This window comes from Geotrypetes seraphini, chromosome 8 (genome assembly GCF_902459505.1).
Source record: "Geotrypetes seraphini chromosome 8, aGeoSer1.1, whole genome shotgun sequence".
In the NCBI taxonomy this organism is placed as follows: domain Eukaryota; kingdom Metazoa; phylum Chordata; class Amphibia; order Gymnophiona; family Dermophiidae; genus Geotrypetes; species Geotrypetes seraphini.
The window spans coordinates 22,534,705-22,558,104 of NC_047091.1; the positions used below are offsets into that span (position 1 = coordinate 22,534,705).

The 23,400-nt window shown below is 47.0% G+C and overlaps 1 protein-coding gene across 2 annotated transcripts in view; it reads left to right on the plus strand.

The window, feature by feature from the left end:
* Positions 1–23,400, plus strand: part of SFPQ (splicing factor proline and glutamine rich) — a 126,226-nt gene that overhangs the window by 34,752 nt on the left and 68,074 nt on the right. For both annotated transcript variants that reach the window (XM_033954419.1, XM_033954418.1), the window contains exons 6-7: positions 11,631–11,715; positions 11,810–11,924. In XM_033954419.1, coding sequence (XP_033810310.1) covers positions 11,631–11,715; positions 11,810–11,924 — 200 coding nt within the window. The remainder of the gene's footprint in view (positions 1–11,630; positions 11,716–11,809; positions 11,925–23,400) is intronic.

Here is a 23,400-nt window from a genome sequence, read left to right on the forward strand (position 1 = left end):
GAATGGCCGGGACCCTTTTTCCTTCGTTGGAATCGGACTGAGTAGCTTCGATCCCCGGTAAGTTTTTCTTTCTTTCTTTCTTCTAGGTGCGTTACCTTGGTAACGCCACCGGCTGAGTCTCAGGCATTCCAGGCATCGAGTGCAATCGTGCCCGCCTCTACGAGACCTTCGATGTGTGCCTCCTTTCATGGGAATACTCATCTCGAGGTTGCCCTTTATGGAGCGTACTGCTGCACCTTTATTACCAGTTTCATTGGTACGGTGCTGACTTCTGAACCTCGACGGACTTCGGTGTGCCTCGACGTCGACTGAGGCTTCGTACGTCGACTGAGGCTTCGTGCCTCGACGTCTCCTGGGGCTTCGTGCCTCGACGTCCCTGAGGTTTTGTGCCTCGACGTCGCCTGAGGCTTCGTGCCTCGACGTCGACTGGGGCTTTGTGCCTCGACGTCGACTGGGGCTTTGTGCCTCGACGTCGACTGGGGCTTTGTGCCTCGACTGAGGCTTTGTGCCTCGACTTTCTGCCTCGACGTCGACGGATGCTTTGTACCTTCGACGTCGGCTGAGCTGTGTGCTCCGCGTCGCCTGATGCTTGTGCTTCGACGTCGACTGAGGCTGGGGGCCTCATCGTTGGCTGGAGCTCTGTGCCTCGCCGTTGACTGGAGCTTTGTGACTTGACGTCGCTTGGGGCTTTGTGCCCTTTGGTTGACTGTGGCCTTGTGCCTCGAAGTCGACTGTGGCTTGGTGCCGCAACGTCGCTAGGGGCTTTATACCTCGGCATCGGCTGAGGCTTTGGGCCTTGGCGTCGACTGCGGGTTTGCTACCCGGTTTCGACGGGGGCTTCGTGCCTCGACTTCGTCTGTGGCTCTGTGCCTTGGCGTCTCCGGCTCCTATTTGAGAGGGTTCCCCGTTTTCTCTTCGGTTCATTCCGGGCAGCTGTGACGGATTCTTGTAGTGCGGAGTTTGGTTTCCTGGAGGAGACTCTCTTCTTGCTCCGGCTCTATTGCTCCCGCCATGCGTCATCTCGCTTGGCGCAGAGTGTGGCTGAGGATCCAAACCTCCAGGATCGTCTCGCCACTTTTACTTGCGTGAGTACTGCGTTTCTTGAGGCCTCTCTTGCGGAGGCCACTAACCGCCTTTCAGAACGCGACCGATACTTCGCCTATCGGGACGCCTTCAGCTGAATCCCTTCTGCCTTGGTGGTTTGGACTCCTTCTCCCGAAGGGCCCTCCGGATACCTTTCTTGTGTTATCTCGGCCTCCTTCGCAGCAGCCGCAATAGCTGCAGCAGCGCCGGGTTATGGTCCAGCCGCCGGCTTCGGCGACTCCTTGCCGTCTTTTTGACTATTCTCGCATAGCCTCCGGGCTGCTATCTTTCTGGGGATTCCTCCCCTCCCTTCGGGAGGGGTGTCACCGTGTCTAAGCACTGGGAGTATAGCCTCGCCTCTGTCGGTTGGGCGTTCCCATCCTCCCATCTGCGTCTGGTCCTGGCCCTTCGTGACCTGCACTAGTTTCTAGTCTAGGAGCGGTTCAGACTCTGTCTGCCCCAGTCTCGGGAGTCCGTCGGGGCGGACCTGGACCCAGTTTGTCTGCGCTCCTTCTAGTCTCAGCCTCAGGGGGAGGGCCTTGTTTGTTTATACCGGACGATGGTCCCTCTGTCCTCGGTCCGCCTCCAGTCTTTTCTGCCTCTGCCTGGGCAGGCCGCCTGTCTGCGCCTGAGTCAGCTGGTGTCTCAGCGGTCTTCGGCCTCAGCCGAGCTGAAGCTTTGGGATCATGGTTCTCCACGGTTCATGTCCCGATGTTCGCCTGGTTTCCTCTTCGTGTTCCCCGCTGGACCCGAGCATCTCAGTGATGGCAGGATCGGGATCCCGCTTCCCAGCGCTCTTGTGGTGCGCTGGTTTCGTTGGTGGGCCACCTCTTCGTATCCCCACATCAGAAGGTTCTGCCGATGGACTCCTCGGCATCGGCTTAGGGGCGCAACACGACGGCCTTCAGACTCGGGGTCTTTGGTCGGGTGCGGACCGTCGCAGCCGCATCAATCTGCTGAAGCTCCGGGCCATTTACAATGCCGTGGTGGATTTTCATTATTGGTTGCTGGATTGCGGTGTCCTGGTGCGTCCCGACATCCCGGTGGCGATGTATTCTGTGACCAAGCCAGGGTGTACAGGTTCCCTGTTACTTTGCAGGGAAGCCCTTCGTCATTGGAGGGGGAGTTACACCACTACTTCTTTCTTTGGGCGGTGTATTTCCGGGGCGAGCAGCATTGTCTGGTGGACACGTTGAGTCGCCCTTTTCGGCCGCATGAATGGTCGCTCCATTCTCAGACTCTGCGGCATGTGGTTGTTTGGTGGGGAACCCCACAGGTAGTTCTGTTCGCTTTGCCCCTCACTCACTGGTTGCCTCGATATTGCTCGAGGATGTTCTCCCGGGTTCGCATCGAGGTGGATGCTTTCCTTCTCGATTGGATGGGCAGGTTCCTCTATGTGTTCCCTCCCTTTACTCTGATTCTCAGGTCTTTGATACACCTCCTGTCGGTCTGCGCCACCATGATCTTGATGGCTCCTCTGTGGCCCTGGCAGCTGTGGTTCTCCCTGCTCCTCCAGCATGTCAGGGAGCCTCTGTTCCTACCTATGCTCCCTTCTCTGCTGTCTCAGTGTTGAGGTTTCTGTTGCATTCCAATCTGCAGTCTCTACACTTATCAGCTTAGTTCCTCGCAACGTGCCTCCCTCCTTCTGTTTCTCTCAAGTCGGTGGGGGTGTTTTTGAGGCCTCTCGAAAGATCTCCACTCGGCAATGCTATTCCCAGAAATGGTCCTGATTTGCTGAGTGGTGTGCTGAGCACCGCATGGATCCGCTCTCTGCCTCCTTGCCTTCAGTGCTGGTTTATCTGTTTCACTTGTCTCGGTCTGGTCTCAAATCGACATCTATTCGAGCCCACCTCTGTGCTTTTGCTGCCTTTCATCGGCCGCTTGATGGGACGCTGCTCTCCGTCCATCCGACGGTTTCCCGCTTTATGAGGGATCTCTTCAATGTACATCCTCCGCTCACCTCCGGTGGTTTGGGATCTTTGTGTGGTCCTGACTCAATTCAAGTTTCAAGTTTCAAGTTTACCTTTATTTGATGAATCGCTTATCAAGATATCTAAGCGATGTACAGTTAAAAAACCATCAGAGTGTGGTAATACAATTTAGGTTACAAGGTCACTTAAAAGACAGACATACGTTTAATATACCAAATTCATTTTTAGGACAAACGAAGATTGACAAACAAGAAAGGGTGGGAAGGGAGGGGAGAAATTACAATCTTATTATTTGTTAGAGTATGACATCAAAGGATAAAAACAAATTAGGTAATAATGGGTTAAGAGAAAAAAGAAAGAAGAATACAGAAATCTAGAAGGACGGTGTTTTATAGGTCAAAAGCGTCCTGGAATAAATATGTTTTCAAGTTTTTCTTAAATACTGCAAGGTCAGTTTCATTTTTAATAAAATTTGGGAGGGCATTCCATAGTGTGGGAGCTTTTACTGAAAAAATGTCATTGCGTCTAGTACCTATGATTCTTAGTGATGGGACTGAAAGCAAATTAGATGAAGAAGATCTTAGAGAACGAGCAGAATTATGTGGGACAATCATTTTTGAGATAAATTGAGGTTCATTGGTGCTTAATGTTTTATAGACTAAAAATAATATTTTAAAGGTAATTCGATGGGTTATGGGCAGCCAGTGTAATTTAATTAGTAAAGGTGAAACGTGGTCAAATTTCTTTGCATTAAATATTAATTTAACTGCTGTATTTTGGATAATTTGGAGACGTCTATTTTCTTTTTGGGTTATGTTAATAAGAAGCGCGTTACAATAGTCCAGTTTAGAAATGATGAGAGAGTGAATTAAGATATTGAGAGATTTAGTTTCCAAGAAAGTAGAGATCGAGCGTAGAAGCCGTAATCTGTAAAAACAGGTTTTAACTATTGCGCTGATATGGTCATGAAAGGATAAATCAACATCGATTATTACACCGAGGATTTTCAATTTGGATACTGATTCTAATGGAATATTGTCAAGTTTGAATGGTATTTTTTGAAGTATGTCTCCCTTCCAAGTAAAAAGCATGGTTTTTGTTTTTTGAGTGTTTAAAGCTAATTTGTTGTTGTTTAACCATGTTTTCATTTTTTCTAATTTGTTAGTAATCGTATTTATTTCTTCAATGTTTTCTGGGTTAAGAGGATGTAGTAGTTGAATATCGTCTGCATATGAAAAGGTTGTAAATCCCAATGACTGGGACATGGTGATAAATGGGGATAAGAAGATATTAAATAGCAGAGGGGATAATATAGATCCTTGTGGAACACCAGAAGATAAGGAAAAATTATTGGAGTAGGACTCATTAAATTTAACTCTCATGGTTCGGTTTGAAAGGAAGGATGTTAGCCATTGTAAGATTTGGCCATCAATCCCTAATGATTGCAGACGGTAGAGAAGAATTTCGTGGTCTATGGTGTCGAATGCTGCAGATAAGTCCAAGGAAAAAAGTGCTACGGATTTGTGATGGTCCAGAAAGTAGTGAATATTTGTAACAAGGCCAATCATGGAATATTCGGTGTTATGATATTTTCGAAAACCTGTTTGGTTGGGGTGTAAAGCGTTAGTGGATTCGATGAATTCAGAAAGCTGTTCGAAAACTAGTTTTTCCGTCAATTTCATTAGAAATGGAAGATTTGATATGGGACGGTAGTTGGATGGGTCATCTATACTAGATTTAAAGTCTTTAACGATTGGTGAAACAGTAGAGGATTTCCAAGTACTAGGTACAGTTGCAGTAGAAAAACTTTTTAGTATAAGTGATAGGATAAATGGACCAAAATTAGAAAAAAATTTTTTTAAGAAAAATGGAGGGATTAATTCCATAGGAGAACCTTTTAGGTTAATTGACTTAAGATGTCTTTCAATATTGGTTATGGTTGGAGTTCTGAAATTTAAGCATTTAGATGTTGGAATGAGATTTTCTGTAGATAAGTTTTCACAATTAGCAAAGGATGATATGTTAGTCGAGAATGTTTGTCTTATTTTCAGTATCTTTTGGCAGAAATGATCTGCAAGTTCTTGTGATGTTAGTATTGATTTTTGCATTGATGTTTTTTTATTTCTTTGTTCCGGATTAACAGATTTTAGAATGTTAAAGAGGACAGAAGAATTTTTGGCCTTTTGAATTTTATTATTATAGTAAGACTTTTTTTCTTGATTGATTTCGCTTTTATAATACAGAGAGGTGTCCCTAAATTTTTGAAGATTGAAAGAGGTTTTGGCAGAACGCCATTTCCTTTCTGCAGCCCGAAGTTGTTTTTTTATTAAAGATAGCTTTTTAGAGTACCATGGATTTTTTATTTTTCTATTGACTATTGTTTTCGTTATTATTGGTGTTTTAATATTTAGTATAGATTCTAGGTTAGAGTTCCAATAATGGAGTTGATCTTCCATAGTTTCAAATGATGGAATAGTGATAGAGGGACTGAATATAGGAGATATGTCAGAGCTTTCTAAATGGGAAAAATCCCTATATGAGACTGTTTTAGTTTGAAAAGAGTGGTTTAATGATTTTTGATTGGGGAAATAAAGATTTAAAGAGATTAAGTAATGATCAGACCAGGGGATGGCAAGAATATTCGGAATCGAGTGGGATAAGGATTGAGAAGCAGGGATAAGGATCATATCTAATGTGTGTTTGGCTTGATGAGTGGGTTCATGTATCAGTATTTGCAAGTCAAGGTCTTTGAACAAATTGATGGTTTCCACGGTTTGAGGGTTATTATAATTGTCAAAATGGATATTAAAGTCGCCCAGAATGGTTGGACAGTTAGCTGTTGAACAAAAATCAAAGAGTAGATTATGAAGTAGAGATAGTTTTGCATAGTCAATTGGAGGGGGGATATATAGTAAAAGAAAGTCAGTGTTGTTTAGAGAGTTTGCTCTGAAGTGAAGATATTCAATAGTGGAGTTGATAACTGATTGGTCCTGAAGTTTAATTAGGTTTTTAAGAAAGATTATGGCTAGCCCCCCGCCTTTGCGTTTATGGCGATGGTTCCAAACAAAATCGTAATTGGGGGGACAGCAGAAGGCAAGATATGCTTCTTCCCCTTCAGATAACCATGTTTCGGTTATGCAAAGAATGTGAAAGTTTTGTTGAAGAATAATATCTTTAATGAGGTGATGTTTCGTTTTGAGTGATCTTGTATTGATTAAACCTAATTTTAATTTTAGAGAGTTGATATGGAAGAATGGTTGAACTAATGGAATAGATTGTGGTGTTATGTCCGTTGAGTGAGGTAAGTGGGTGGGAATGGATAGGAGAGAACAAGGGATTGATCTGAAGGGTTTATGAAAGACAGGTCTATGATTTAGTTGCGTTTGAATTTTTTGAAGATTCATATTTATGCCTGTGTTTGTGTGACTGGGAAACTTTAGAATGTGTGACGAGAGGAGATAACAGAAGAAAAAAATCGAAGCTGTGTAAGTGATACGAGTGAAAGTAGTAATTAGCCTTCTTGAAGAAAAGCTCAGGAGAAAGTTATCGGCGGCGTCCTCAGGCGGCGGCCGAAGGAGCGAACAAAGGAGCAGGTCCTGCTCCTTTAGCGCGCTCCTTCGGCGCGCGCCGAAGGCGCGCGCCTTTGCGGCGTGCGCCGCAAAGGGTCCTGTAAAATAGCACATGCGCTGACCTGATTGGGGGAGGAGTCCGGCGAGCCGCCGCTTCGCGGCGGCAGAGGTGAGCAGAGAGCACAAACTACAAAGAACAAATTAAAACAATGAATAAAAGGCTTTAAAACAATAAAACAGATAAAACAGCTAGTCTTTAGTGCAGCCAAGGGGTGAAGTGGTTAGCAGTGAGCAAATCAGGCGTGCGCCGCAAAGGGTCCTGTAAAATAGCACATTTGATTCCATTGATAAAGCTCTTTTGAATTACTTTACCTGGCAGGTGGTATTCCTGGTTGCTATCACGTCTGCTCGCAGAGCCAGTGAGCTGCAAGCTCTGGTTGCGGACCCGTCTTTTCCTGTATTTCTTCATGACACGGTGGTCCTGCGTACTCAACCCCAGTTCTTGCCCAAGGTGGTTTCGGACTTTCCTCTCAATCATTCCATTGTTCTTCTGGTCTCTTTTCCGAAGCCCCACTCGCCTCCTGGCGAGGTGGCGCTTTACACACTTGACTGTAAGAGGGCGTTGGCTTTTTATCTTCAACGCACTCAGTCTCCTCAGATGGTTCCTCAATTGTTTTTGTCCCTCGACCCTAATCGGTTAGGACGCCCAGTTTCCAAGCGCAACTTGTCCAACTGGTTGGCTGCTTGTATTTCCTTTTGCTACGCTCAGGCTGGTCTCGCGCTGCATGGTCGAGTCACGGGACATAAAGTCCGAGCGATGGCGGCTTCTGTAGCTTTCCTCAGGTCGACGCCTATCGAGGAGATTTGCAAGGCTGCCACTTGGTCTTCGGTTCATACTTTCACCTCCCACTACTGCCTGGATACTCTGTCCAGGAGCGACGGCCGGTTGGGCCAGTCGGTTTTGCGTAATCTGTTTTCTTGAATTGCCAACTTTCCTCCGTCCCTTTTTTGGTTAGCTTGGAGGTCACCCACATGTGAGAATATGCTGCCTGCTTGTCCTGGGATAAAGCACAGTTACTTACCGTAACAGGTGTTATCCAGGGACAGCAGGCAGATATTCTCACAACCCGCCCGCCTCCCCGAGGTTGGCTTCTTTGCTAGCTATCTGAACTGAGGACCATGAGGAGGTTATGCGCCCTCTAGTGGATCAGGAAGGCACACACATGCGTGGTGCAGCACTACCAAACTTGAAATCTTCAATCAAGTTTGCTTGAAAAGCTGTCCGCGTCGGGGCTCCGTGGATGACGTCACCCACATGTGAGAATATCTGCCTGCTGTCCCTGGATAACACCTGTTACGGTAAGTAACTGTGCTTTATGGGAGTACAATTACTGATTAGCAGGTTTCCAGTGGGTCCTCTTTGCACATGGCAAAGTTAGTTCTACATTGTTCATGAATGCTCCCTGTGTTGGCTATTAATTGCACATGGCTCACAATATTAGGATTCTCGGAGTAATATTTGATAATAAATTAACGTATCATGATCACATAAGTCATGTGGTCAAATCTACTTTCTATCGACTCCGATAAATTCGTTCAGTGGCAAAATTTTTATGTGCAAAATCTGAATATTTTAATTCATTCATTAGTAATTTCCAAAATTGATTATTGTAACGCTTTATTTAAAGGTATATCGCAGAAAGAAATCAGACGTCTGCAAATTATTCAGAACGCCTCTATTAAAATAATTTACAAAGCCAAAAAATTTGATCACGTCTCCCCACTTCTCAAAAAAGCACATTGGCTCCCAGTTACACACCGAATTTTATTTAAAATATGTCTGCTTACATTTAAATCATTATTATTTAAAACCCCCGCCTTCATATTTAGAGTCTTAATTCCTTATAGTACTTCGAGACAGTTAAGATCGCAGGATCAACACTTATTGGCAATACCGTCACTGAAAGTTATTAATACAAGGCGTCACACCATGTTTTCAATAACAGCTCCTCAATCTTGGAATGATCTCCCACTTTTTCTTCGAGAGGAAAGAAACCTAGATAAATTTAAATCCAAACTTAAGAGTTTCCTTTTTAATGATGCTTTTAATGTATAAATTTTATATCTTAAAACTTTTTTACTTTTCACTTTTTATTCTATATACAGTATTAAATATAAATTTTATTTTTTTTACCCCTCCTATTGTTTTTTCCTTAAATGTAATTAAATTAAATTAATGATTGTAACCCTTTAAAAAAACTTTCCTTAGTTTTGAAATGATATGTAGAAATTATGTATAGCAATGTCTGTATTATATTGTTTGTTATATTTGTCACCCCAACTGATTTATAATGAGATTGTACATCGCCTAGGAAATGTGATAGGCGATTAATCAAATTTTTGTAAGAAACTTGGAAACTATGTCTTGCAGAGCAGATTTCTCCATGCCCCCTCCTTTTGTAGCTGCCTTGTTGCTTGGCTTTGACAGTAGTAAGAGGAGCACATGGTGAGAAGTGTTGGATTCCTGTAAACACTGGATCGTGGCTAGGGATTGGACACATCTAATATAATAAAATGGTAGGACGCGCATGCGCACTAAAAAAAAACGTGTTCCCTGATCCGTCCCGTTTTTTTTTAGTGCGCATGCGCGGGTTTACGTCACCAAACTCGGCAACTTGGACAACAATCGCGCTTATGCTCAAGCCGCCGCCACGAATCCTCTCTCGAACCGCACCAGGATCGAGAGAGGAGCTGCGGCGGGGGCTTGAGCATAAGCGCCATTGTTGTCCCCCTACCTAGCTGCGAGGCTGCGGCGGCCTTCCTCACGGTTTCACGGTGCTTGGTCCGCCAAACAATTCCTGCCGTTGACCAAATTTGCCCCACCGTTCCTTCCCTTCCTCCATCAGGTACAGTTCAGCTCCGCCTATGTTAAAAGCAGCTGCTTTGAAATTGGAGCCCTGCCGCCACCGTAACACGTTCCCTCTGCCGCGGTCCCATATGTCAGAGAAGGGGCGGGACCAAGGCAGAGGGGAAAGTGCTACGGCAGTGGCAGGGCTCCGATTTCGACGCGGCTGCTTTTAACATTGCTTTTAACATGTGCGCTGTTGAGCCCCTCTGCACGGGCCCAAACCAAAAAAGGAGCCAGGACTCTTCCCAACCCGGCGCCGCCAGACCCGACAAAACGGCCCTACACTCACAGACCCGCGAGCAGGGTTGCCATGGAAACCTAACCGGAATTACATGCAGTCGCGCAAGGGTCAGTGAGAGGGGATCAGGAGCTAAAGAGAGATTGAAAAAAACAAACAAACAGTGCACAAGTAGAGAGAGACACACAGACAGTCACAGAAGGACAGGGGGCTAAAGACACAGATTGAAAAAATAACAAAACACATAGGACAAGGAGAGAGAGTGACACAGACACTCACAGAAGGACAGGGGGCTAAAGAGACAGATTGAAAAAATAACAAAACACAGAGGACAAGGAGAGAGAGACACAGGAAAAAAAATGACAAACAGACATACAGCAGCCAAGGAGACAGACATACTTACATACAGCGTCCAAGTAGACAGACAGAGAGCAAAAAAATACAAACAGCCAAGGAGACAAACAGAAAAAAATAAAAAATTACAATGCCCAAGGATAAATTCAGGAAAAAAAACCTTCCAGACATACAGTGGCCAAGGAGTTAGACTGAAAAAAAGGCATACAGACATACAGCAGCCAATGAGACAGACAGACTGACAGCGACCAAGTAGACAATCAGTAAAAAAACACAAACAAACACACAAAGCAAAAAATTAGAAACATACAGCGGCCAAGGAAACAGGCATGCAACAAATAGGAAAAATAAAAAAACTTTTAATAAATCAACCATACATGAAGAAGGAATAAAAAAAGGGAAAAGACACCTACAGGGAAACACAGGATCAAGAGCATACAGAGAAAACAGAAGTTTGCAGGAATCAGGAACATATAGAGAAAGGAGAGCAGAGACCCCTGCAAGAAGAGAAAAATAGCAAAGAGACTGGGGATGAGAAAGAGAGCAGAGATGCTTGCAGGGAGAAAAAGCTAAGCAGTAATGTTACAGCTTGAGAGTGCAGACTGAGGAAGAAAGCAGAGACAGCGCTACACAGGGAAATGGAGGGAGGAAAGAGACAGAAAGAAAAATACAGACAGACATAAATTCTAGCACCCGTTAATGTAACGGGCTTAACGACTAGTAGAGTATATAATCCTTCAGGGACTACCAGAAAGATTATCGAAGAACCTAATCTTTCATTCTCCCAGTTTTTTTTCTAAATCCGCGTATGCATTCTAGAGAGGCAGCACCGTCCTGCAGCAGGTGTTCTCAGAAGACAGTAGGCACATATTCTCACAATCTGCACACGTCCCCCTGGCAACTTAGCTCTTTTTTTTTTTTTAAACTGAACTCATGATCCAGCAAGCTGACATCAGGTGGAAAGACATTGGAGATATGACACACTTGGTATGAGCATTGCCAAAAACATTTGGTGGTGATGCTCTCTGTAGTGTCCATACCAGGTTCTGTGGATGTCGCCCACATGAAAATATATGCCTGCTCCTTGGAGAACATATGCTTCGGGTAAGTTTCTTTGCTTTTTTAAATGTTTATAAGGTTTAAATGATGTAATGTGTTTTTGATGTAAGATGGAAAAATGAATAAAGAATTTGGAAAAAAAAGAAATAACCAAATGTTTTTTTTTCTATTGGCCTAGAATTTTAAATGTGGAAAAAATAAAATGTTGAATTGATTGGTCCAATAGGAATCCAGGAAGATTTTAATTTTACTCTGGAGTTAGCGATATGTTTTTCTTTATCCCAGAAGATGTTTGGAAGGGTACACAAAAATGTTTTAAATCAACACAAGTTCTAACATTCTAGCCTTCTTACAATGTGAACCGCCTAGAAGTCGCCTGACTATGGTGGTATAGAAAAATAAAGTTATTATTATTATTATTAAGAATCTAAGACAGCATGTGCCAAGTGTATTGTATATTTTTTTTTGAGTATTTTTGTTATTTGTAGATCTGATGAGACGTCAAGAGGAATTGAGGCGCATGGAAGAGATTCATAACCAAGAAATGCAGAAACGCAAGGAAATTCAAATGAGGTAAGCTGATCTTCATAGGTAAGGTAGAATTTTTTAGATATATTCCATAAAACTTTGTATATAAATGGTAGTCAAAATATATTTGTAAATGCAGACAGGAAGAAGAACGCCGTAGACGGGAGGAAGACATGCTACTCCGCCAACGTGAAATGGAAGAACAGATGAGACGTCAAAGAGAAGAAAGCTATCGCATGGGTTACATGGATCCAGTAAGTAGTGTCTTTGTTATTGCACCTGGAAAACTAGATCAATCCAAATGGGTGAAACTTTCAACTTCTAGTTAGCTGTAGGCATATGCAGGGGAAAGGGTTCATGTATAAATGCAATGTCTAGTATAATTTTAATGTAAATCTTGAATAGTTGCATACTCTTGAATAGTTGGGTATATAATTTGGTATTTGATATACATATTGGTGCTTTATGCTTTGCTATGCTAAAGATTTATATTTCGCTTTATTCCTTTCAGATTGAGTGGATCACAAAGTATTAGGTATAGCTGGCAATACATTTTGACTGAGTATAGAAGTCTTGCAGGGCTAGTGTTCGAATAAATAAGTTTTCATATTCTTTTGAAAGACAGTAATTATTATTTTGAATATATTATATGTATGATATGTTTGATTTACAATATTTGTGGAAAGGGAGGGGGTGGGGGGATTAAAATATGTATTGAAATAATAATAGGAAATAGTTTTCAAGTGATCTATATGAATTATTTGATGTAATATTGTACACTTGATGTAAGATATAAAAATGAATAAAGAATTGGAAAAAAAAAGAAAGACAGTATACATAGGCAAAGTCCTAATTGTGACAGATGGTTTCGCCCCTAAGAAGTCGGATAGTTGGTTATTCCTTTGACTTCACCTTTCTCATTGAGGGGAAAGATATGGTATATTTTTTTAACTCCTCTCCAGACTGGCACAGTTCACTGATGGAGACTGAGACAAACTTTTGGCTGTAGTACAAGTGGCTGTGCAGTCCCCCTATACAAGCAGTCTGTTCTCAGTCTCCAGCAGGTGTGGTAAGCTGTTGCAGTCTTCCTTTGGTTAATGTAGGGCTGTTTGAAGTTGCGTAGTGGCCTTCTTGTTCCCGTCTGGTGGTGGAATGAGCTTGGAAGGGACCCTTTCGGGGGTACGTCTGACCTCAGGGGGGTATCGCACTCGATGGTCTCAAGTCCCTCTATTATTCCAGGACAAGCAGGCATCTTCTCACATATGGGTGACGTCATCCACGGAGCCCGGATGCGGACAGCCTCGCAAGCAGACTTCCAAGACTACAGCCTCAGGTGACCTTTCCCCAGTATTGGAAAGACAGGGGCAGGTCTGGGTCAACTGCTTTGGCAGTGAATTCCATTGGGCCGGCCGCCACGAAGGAGAATCCTCTTAGGCTTCGGGTGCTGGTGTCTAGGGATCATCTTCGCGGGGTTTTTCCCTGATTTTGTTTTAGCCTTGTGCAAAACTTATCTTCTGAGGGGGGGGGGGGGGGGCGGCCTCCGCTTCGCTTCGATCCCCATCCCCTCCTCTCCTCTTTCCTTCAAGCAGCCGAGAGTCTCTTATGATGATATTTTGTATGGGGAGCAGTTTTTGCTTGATGAGGACTTGGACCCCTTTGTGGACCTCCAGGATCTTCTCAGTGACAGATGGCACTAGGAATACCTCGACACCATGCATTTGCCTAATCCTTCTGCGGAGTCTCTTCGCCTGCCTCTACACAAACTTCTCGACCAAACGTTCATGAGATGTTTTGAAACGCCATACTCTATTCCTGCGGTCCCTGGCAAGTTGGATGCCCGGTACCGCACAGTTCATCACAAGGGGTTCGAGGGCTCTCAACTCTCTCACCAATCCCTGCTGGTCGAATCCTCCCTCAAGCGGTCTCATCCGTCCCAGATGTACGCCTCGGTGCCTCCGGGTCGCGAAGGCAGGACAATGGATAAGTTTGGGAGGAGAATATACCAGAACTCGATGATGGCTTCCAGAGTTCTCAATTATACTTTTCATTTTGCAACTTATTTGGAGTTCTTCCTGCCTGTGCTTCGGAAGTTCACACCTTACATTGAGTCTCAGGCTCACTTCGAATTCGAAGAAGTAGTTGCCTCGCTGTCCCAGCTACGTCTCCAATTGATGCAATCCTCTTACGATGCCTTTGAGCTTTCGGCACGGGCTGCCGCCTGTTCCGTGGCTATGCGTCGATTCGCATGGCTTCGGACCATTGACATGGACCCGAACCTCCAGGACAGGCTTGCCAATGTTCCTTGTGCAGGAGCAGATTTATTTGACGAGTCCATCGAGACCGTGATGAAGAAGCTATCTGACCATGAAAAATCCTTTCAGTCCATTCTTCGCCCCAAACCTAAGCCGCAACAGTCTCGTCCTTCTCGGCCGCCCTTGATTTATCAACGGCGTTATACACCAAGGCAAGCTCCGGCTGCGAGACAACCAGCGAAGAGACAGCCTCCACAGAAGGCTCAACAAAAGCTTCAGCCTTCTGCTGTCCCCAAGGCTCCTCAGCCTTTTTGACTCTCTCTTAGGGAGCATAACCAGCCTCGTTCTGCCATCCCCTGTTTTCCCCATTGGGGGTCGCCTCCATCACTTTTTCCGTCGATGGACGGCTATCACCACCGACCTCTGGGTCCTTACCATCATCAAGGAGGGGTACTCGCTTCAATTCCATCGGGTCCCCCCGGACCACCCTCCAAGAGAGTATCCTTCCAACTTGACACAGACCGCCCTTCTTCTTCAGGAAGCTCAGGCTTTGCTCCAGCTTCGGGCCGTCGAGCCGGTCCCTGTGGACCAACACAACCGGGGATTTTACTCCCGGTACTTCCTCGTTCCGAAGAAGACGGGCGACCTGCGACCTATTCTGGACCTCAGGGTCCTAGAAGATGAAGATGATGACGGCAGAAAAGGGCTACAGCCCATCAAGTCTGCCCACTCTGCTTACCCACCCCCTGTCTATGCCCTAATGACCCAATTTCCTTATCTTGACCCTCGTAGGGATCCCACATGGGTATCCCATTTATTCTTAAAGTCTGGCACGCTGTCTGCCTCGATCACCTGCACTGGAAGCTTGTTCCAATGATCAACCACTCTCTCTGTGAAGAAATACTTTCTGGTGTCGCCATGAAATTTTCCGCCCCTGAGTTTGAGCGGGTGCCCTCTTGTGGCCGAGGGTCCCTTGAGAAAGAAAATATCATCTTCCATTTCGACACGTCCCGTGAGGTACTTAAATGTTTCGATCATGTCTCCCCTCTTCCTATGTTCCTCAAGAGTGTAGAGCTGCAATTTGTTCAGTCTGTCTTCGTACGAGAGACCCTTGAACCCCGAGATCATCCTGGTGGCTGTCCGTTGAACCGATTCAATTCTGCGCACATCTTTACTGTAATGTGGCCTCCAGAATTGCACACAGTACTCCAGATGAGGTCTCACCATGGCCCTGTACAACGGCATTATGACTTCAGGCTTTCGGCTGACGAAACTTCTATTGATACAACCCAATATCTGCCTTGCCTTAGATGAAGCCTTCTCCACTTGATTGGCAGTTCTTGGTCAAGGAGAGATTTCGCATGCTGACCCTTGCTTCTCTCTACCCCCTCCTCGAGCAGAACGACTAGTTATGCTCTCTGGATCTCAAGGAGGCCTACACTCACATTCCCATTCATCCGGCCTCTCGCAAGTTCCTCAGATTTCGGGTGGGACATCTACATCTGCAGTATCGAGTGCTTCCATTCGGCCTGTCCTTGTCTCCCAGAGTCTTCACGAAGTGCCGCTGCACTCCGGAACAGGGGTCTACAGGTATTTTCATACCTCGACGACTGGCTCATCAAGGCCCCCTCAGCTCCAGGGGTCATCTCGGCGACCCTGACCACTATTTGCTTCCTGCAGAGTTTGGGCTTAGAGATCAACTTTCCCAAATCTCATCTACAGCCTACCCAATCTCTTCCCTTCATTGGGGCGGTCCTGGATACCATTCGACTCAGAGCATTCCTTCCTCCTCAGTGCATGGATGCTCTTCTTCATCTCTGCCAGTCGGTGCCTTCTCGCCAGTCCATCTCAGCGAGACACATGATGGTTCTCCTGGGCCACATGGCCTCTACAGTTCATGTGACGCCTTTTGCCAGACTTCATCTCAGGATTCCTCAGTGGACCCTGGCTTCTCAAAGGATTCAGGTGTCGGACCCGTTGACTCGACACATCATAGTCACTCCTGCTCTTTGGCAGTCTCTGCTTTGGTGTGTGACCTCTTCGAATCTATCCAGAGGTTTGCTGTTTCACACTCCTCCCCACCAGAAGGTTCTCACAACCGATTCATCGACCTATGCATGGGGAGCTCATCTGGATGGTCTTCGCACTCAGGGATTCTGGAACAGTTCAGACCGACTCCATCAAATCAATCTTCTGGAGCTCAGAGCCATCTTCAATGCTCTTCAAGCTTTTCAACATCTGCTTCACGACATGGTGGTCCTCATTAGCACAGACAATCAGGTCGCCATGTATTATGTCAACAAGCAGGGGGGCACGGGCTCGGCCTCCCTCTGCCAGGAAGCTCTCAGAGTCTGGGATTGGGCGGTTCGCCACAACGCCTTCCTCAAAGCTGTCTACATTCAGGGGAAGGACAATGTCTTGGCAGACAACTTAAGTCGTCTCCTCCAGCCTCACGAATGGACACTCCATTCCAGCCACCTTCATCAGATCTTTGCACAGTGGGGGACGCCTCAGATAGACCTCTTTGCTGCTCCCCACAACTTCAAACTGCCTCAATTTTGCTCCAGGATCTACGCTCCTCATCGTCTCGAGGCAGATGCCTTTCTGCTGGATTGGGGAACTCGCATTCTGTATTCGTTTCCTCCATTTTCTCTCATTCAAAAGACTCTGATCAAGCTGAAGTCCGACCATGCCACCATGATTCCTAATAGCTCCTTGGTGGCCCAGACAACCTTGGTACTCCCTTCTACTTCAACTCAGCAGCAGGGAGCCATTCCTGCTTCCAGTGTTTCCTTCACTGCTTACTCAGCATCAGGGATCTCTACTTCATCCCAACCTGCAGTCTCTCCACCTGACAGCTTGGTTCCTCTCAACGTAACTCCTCACCAGTTTTCCCAGGCGGTGAGGGATGTATTGGAGGCTTCCCGGAAGCCTGCTACTCGACAATGCTACTCCCAAAAATGGACTAGATTTTCTTCATGGTGTGTTTCTAATTCTAAGGAGCCTCAGCGAGCCTCCCTATCTTCTGTATTGGACTATCTTCTACACCTGTCTCAGTCTGGCCTCAAGTCTACATCTATATGAGTCCACCTGAGTGCTATTGCGGCTTTCCATCAGCCTCTACAAGGGAAACCTCTGCTCATCCTGTGGTTTCAAGATTTATGAAAGGACTTTTCCATGTCAATCCTCCTCTCAAACCTCCTCCAGTGGTTTGGGAGCTTAATGTGGTCCTTTCTCAACTTATGAAACCTCCTTTTAAGCCTCTCAACAAGGCTCCACTGAAGTTTCTCACTTGGAAAGTGGTTTTTCTGGTGGCCCTCTCGTCTGCTCGCAGGGTCAGTGAGCTTCAGGCCTTAGTGGCGGATCCACCTTTCACAGTATTCCATCATGACAAGGTTGTCCTCCGCACTCATCCGGAATTCCTGCCTAAAGTGGTCTCTGAATTTCATCTCAACCAATCCATTGTGCTTCCAGTGTTTTTTCCAAAGCCTCATTCTCATCCTGGAGAATCAGCTCGTCACACTCTGGACTGTAAACGTGCTTTGGCTTTCTACTTGGATCGCACCAAACCACATAAAACTGTTCCTCAACTTTTCGTCTCCTTTGATCCAAACAAGTTGGGACGACCTGTATCGAAGCGCACCATCTCCAACTGGATGGCGGCTTGTATCTCTTTCTGCTATGCCCAGGCTGGATTACCCCTTCCCTGTAAGGTCAGAGCAATGGCAGCCTCTGTAGCCTTCCTCAGATCGACACCGATTGAGGAGACTTGTAAGGCTGCCACTTGGTCCTCGGTTCATACTTTCACCTCTCATTATTGTCTGGATACTTTCTCCAGAAGGGATGGACAGTTTGGCCAGTGTTAAAAAATTTATTCTCTTAAGTTGCTATCTCTCCCACCATCCCATTGAGGTTAACTTGGAGGTCACCCACTAGTGAGAATACCTGCCTGCTTGTCCTGGGATAAAGCAATGTTACTTACCGTAATAGTTGTTATCCAGGGACAGCAGGCAGCTATTCTCACGTCCCACCCACCTCCCCTGGGTTGGCTTCTCTGCTAGCTACCTGAACTGAGGAGACACGCCCGTACCATCGGGCGGGAAGGCACTGGCGCATGCGCGGTGCGGGCATCTCGAAACTTCTGAGTTTCTTCAAGCAAAATATGCTTGTGAGACGTCCGTATCGGGGCTCTGTCGGATGACATCACCCACTAGTGAGAATAGCTGCCTGCTGTCCCTGGATAACAACTGTTACGGTAAGTAACATTGCTTTTGCTTCACTTGTCACAATCTGGACTTTAATATACATCTATTCGAGTCCATCTCAGTGCTATTGCCGCTTTTCATCATCCTCGTGATGGGAAACCTCTCTCTGCACATCCCGTGGTTTCCTGCTTTATGAAAGGACTTTTTAATCTTCATCCACCTCTTAAACCGCCTTCAGTGGTTTGGGACCTTAATGTTGTTTTGGCTCAACTGATGAAGCCTCCTTTTGAACCACTTGACAAAGCTCACCTCAAGTATCTCACTTGGAAAGCTGTATTCCTGATTGCCCTCACATTTGCTCGAAGAGTCAATGAATTACAAGCTTTAGTTGCGGACCCACCTTTCACAATTTTTCACCATGACAAGGTGGTCCTCCGGACTCATCCCAAATTCTTACCTAAAGTGGTTTCAGAATTTCACATCAATCAATCTATTGTTCTGCCAGTATTTTTTCCAAAGCTTCAACTCAGCATCAGGGAGCCTCTGCTTCTTCCAATTTTTCCTTCTCTGCTCACTCAGAGTCAAGGTTCCTTACTTCATCCCAATCTGCAGTCTCCACTTAACAGCGTGGTACCTTTCTACCTAAGTACATAAGTAGACGCCTCCGCCGGGGCAGACCAGAGGTCCATCCAGCCCAGCGGTCCGCTCACGCGGCGGCCCATCAGGCATATTGCCTGGTCAGCGGTCCCTGACTAATTTTATGCCTACCTCTACACTTATCTCTAAACCTTCCACTGCTCTTATCTGTACCCCTCAATCCCTTTGTCTTCCAGGAACCTATCCAGGTCATCCTTGAAACCCTGTACTGTGCTATTTCTTATCACGGCCTCCGGAAGGGTGTTCCATGTGTCCACCACCCTCTGTGTGAAAAAGAACTTCCTTGCGTTTGTTTTAAACCTGTCCCCCTTCAATTTCATCGAGTGACCCCTTGTTCTTGTGGTTTCTTTCAAATTGAAAAATCTGTCTTTGTCAACCTTTTCGATGCCCCTCAGGATCTTGAAGGTCTCTATCATATCTCCTCTGAGTCTCCGCTTTTCCAGGGAGAACAGCCCCAGCTTCTTCAGTCTGTCAGTGTATGTAAGGTTTTCCATACCCTTAATCAGTTTAGTTGCTCTTCTCTGGACTCCCTCAAGCATTGCCATGTCCTTTTTGAGGTACGGTGACCAGTACTGTACACAGTATTCCAGATGCGGGCGCACCATAGCCCGGTACAGTGGCAGGATGACTTCCTTCGTTCTGGTCGAGATACCCTTCTTAATGATACCTAACGTTTGGTTTGCTTTCCTCAAGGCTGTGGCGCATTGTGCCGACGCCTTCAATGTCGTGTCTACCATCACTCCCAAGTCTCTTTCCAGATTACTGACAGACTCTTTTCTTTTTACTCAGTCTGTTCAAGATGTTTTACTTGCTTCCAGGAAACCGTCCACTCGTCAATGTTACGGCCAGAAATGGACTAGATTTTCTGCTTGGTGTTCCACACGTCAGCTGCAACCAATGTCTTCCTCCTTGGCATCTGTTCTGGACTATTTGCTTCACTTGTCACAATCTGGACTTTAATATACATCTATTCGAGTCCATCTCAGTGCTATTGCTGCTTTTCATCAGCCTCTGGAAGGGAAACCTTTCTCTGCACATCCCGTGGTTTCCTGCTTTATGAAAGGACTTTTTAATGTTCATCCACCACTTAAACCGCCTCCAGTGGTTTGGGATCTTAATGTTGTTTTGGCTCAACTGATGAAACCTTTTGAACCACTTGACAAAGCTCACCTCAAGTATCTTACTTGGAAAGCTGTATTATCCCAGGACAAGCAGGCAGGTATTCTCACTAGTGGGTGATGTCATCCGACAGAGCCCCGATACGGACATCTTGCAAGCATGTCTTGCTTGAAGAAACTCAGAAGTTTCGAGATGCCCGCACCGCGCATGCGCCAGTGCCTTCCCGCCGATGTACCGGGCTTGTCTCCTCAGTTCTTTTCTTTCCGCGGAGCTGAGAAGTTTCACTTCATTCTGCGCTGACTGAATTTCAGTATTTTTGCCTTCTTTCTACCGCGTTTTTTGTTTATTTGATTTATTTCAATTTTACTTTATATTTTCTAAAAAAAAAAAAAAAAAAAAGTTAAAATTATTTTCTTCCGGCGGTTCGGCCGGGCCGGCCTCGTGGCTTAGGCCTAGCGCCTTCGACCTTGCAGCGACGATTTTCCGGCCTATGTCCCGGCCAATCACCGGTTTTAAAAAGTGCAGCAAGTGCCAGCGTGCGATTTCGTTGACGGACCCGCATCGACGCTGTCTTCAGTGTCTTGGTCCAGAACACGTTCCGAAATCGTGCCGGCCTTGTTCCACGCTCACTGCGCGCTCGTTCAAACGACGCTGCTTGCTCTGAGAGTCGATCTTTAAGATGGAGTCTGCCAAAGAGCCGTCTGCTTCAACTTAAGCTGATGTTTCGCCGATCCGTTCGAAACCTGCATCGACGACTCCTGCATCTGGCATTGTGAAGCCGGCATCGTTCACTCCGACTTCTGCCTCAAGTTCGGCATCGATGCCTGTCCCCGTCTCCTCGGCTCAGGTACCGCCTTCCACTGTCCCTCCGGTGGTCATCAAAGTGCCTAAAGCTAGCAAGCAGAAGCACTTGGCCACAAAGGAGCGCGAAGACCGTGCTGGAGGACCCCCTTTCGGTGCGGATCCCTCCATATCAGCTTCGCTGCGATCCCTGCTAGAAGCTCAGTTTGTCGAGCTTATGCAGTCTATGGGACCCCGGCTTATCGCCTCCATTCAGGGTGACCTCCCGGTCCCGGTCCAGGGGGGCGGACCGCCTCCTCCCCCTCCTCCTCGTCGTTCGATCTCTCTGCTCGACGAGGAGGATCGGCGGAGGGCGGCGGGAGCCTAGAGGCGGGCTTCATTTAGTGATATGCCGCCTTTGGAGCCCATTACGCCTCCTCGACAGCAGAGTACTGTGTCAGCCCCTGATAATTGGAGTCCTGGGCATACTGCATCGCAGGAAGAGTTCTTCCGCACTCCATACCAGACCTGGGTGGCACTGCGTGAGTCCGCATCCTTGCCACCTCTGCGATCCACTGCATCTAGTCCCATCCATTCCTTGGAAGCTTCGGGGGATCGTGCGATGCATAGAAGATCTCGTTCCCCATCCCGGCACCGGGAGGGGCATCGATCTCGACACTCATCTCGACACTCATCACGTCATTCGGAGGTGTCCCCGCAAAAGAAGATCCAACGTATGGGATACTCCTCGTCGGATTTATCCCCGCCTGAGGGACCGGAGTATGAGGAACCATCTACCTCCTATTCTCCTTGCCCCTCTCAGCTTTCTCTGGACCCGGAGGCTTCCACTTCTTCTAGTCCGTCTCGCCGGCCGGCGCTGGCGGACCAACTGTCCTTTTCCTCCTTCCTCCGGCAAATGGCAGATGACTTGGATGTGACTTTGGACACTGGTTCTCGATATTCTAAGGAGTATCTGGACACCATGCATTTGCCTCACCCTCCGGCGGAGACACTTCGGCTTCCTCTGCATAAACTGCTTGACCAGACTTTCATGCGTTGTTTTGAGACACCGTATTCCATCCCTGCAGTTCCCAGTAAGTTGGATGCTCGATACCGCATCGTCCACCACAAAGGATTTGAGGGAGCACAACTATCTCATCAGTCCCTTCTGGTCGAGTCCTCCCTCAAACGATCTCATCCCTCCCAGGTTTACGCCTCGGTACCACCGGGCCGTGAAGGGAGGACCATGGACAAATTTGGTAGACGTATCTACCAGAACTCGATGATGGCGACTCGAGTGCTCAATTACAATTTCTTCTTCTCTTCATATTTGGACTTCTTCTTGCCGGTGCTCCGCAAGTTCATCCCTTTTATCGATGCTCAGGCTCGATTCGAAGTTGAAGAGGTGGTGGCGACCCTTTCCCAGTTACGCCTGCAGCTGATGCAATCCTCCTACGATGCCTTCGAGCTCTCGGCACGTGCTGCGGCCTGTTCGGTCGCCATGCGTCGCCTGGCATGGCTTCGTACGATTGATATGGATCCGAACCTCCAAGACAGACTTGCAAATGTGCCTTGTGCGGGGGCGGATCTGTTCGATGAGTCTATCGAGACTGTTACTATGAAGCTTTCGGACCATGAGAAGTCCTTCCAGTCTATCCTGCGGCCTAAGCCCAAGCCTCAACAGTCTCGTCCCTCTAGGCCGCCTCTGATTTACCAGCGGCGTTATCAACCGAGGCAGACTCCTCCTGCGAGGCAGCCTGCGAAGAGACAGCCTCCCCAGAAGCCTCAGCAGAAGCCTCAGATGCCAGCTGCACCCAAGGCTACTCAGCCTTTTTGACTCTCTTCCAGGGAGCATAACCGACTTCGTTCTGTCTCCCCCCGTTTTTCCCATTGGGGGTCGTCTCCATCATTTTTGTCATCGATGGGAGACAATCACCACGGACCTCTGGGTCCTTGCCATCGTAAGAGAGGGATACTCTCTTCATTTCCAACGGGTCCCCCCGGACCACCCGCCAAGAGAGTATCCTTCCAACTTGACGCAGACCGCTCTTCTCCTCCAGGAGGCTCAGGCTCTGCTTCGGCTTCGGGCCGTCGAGCCGGTTCCACTCGATCAGCAAAACCGGGGATTTTACTCCCGGTACTTCCTGGTCCCGAAGAAGACGGGCGATCTGCGTCCCATTTTGGACCTTCGAGTCCTCAACAAGTTTTTGGTCAAGGAGTGGTTCCGCATGCTGACCCTTGCTTCTCTCTATCCCCTCCTCGAGCAGAACGATTGGTTATGCTCTCTGGACCTCAAGGAGGCCTACACTCACATCCCTATTCATCCAGCCTCCTGCAAGTTTCTCAGATTTCGGGTGGGACATCTACATCTGCAGTATCGAGTGCTTCCATTCGGCCTTTCCTCGTCTCCCAGAGTCTTCACGAAGTGTCTGGTGGTGGTGGCCGCTGCACTCCGGAACATGGGTCTTCAGGTGTTTCCATACCTCGACGACTGGCTCATCAAGGCACCGTCGGCTCCAGGGGTCTTTTCGGCGACCTTGACTACAATTTGTTTCCTGCAGAGTTTGGGCTTCGAGATCAACTTTCCCAAGTCACATCTTCAGCCCACCCAGTCTCTCCCCTTTATCGGGGCTGTTCTGGATACCATTCAACTTCGAGCATTCCTTCCTCCTCAACGCATGGATGCTCTCCTTCTACTCTGCCAGTCGGTGTCTTCT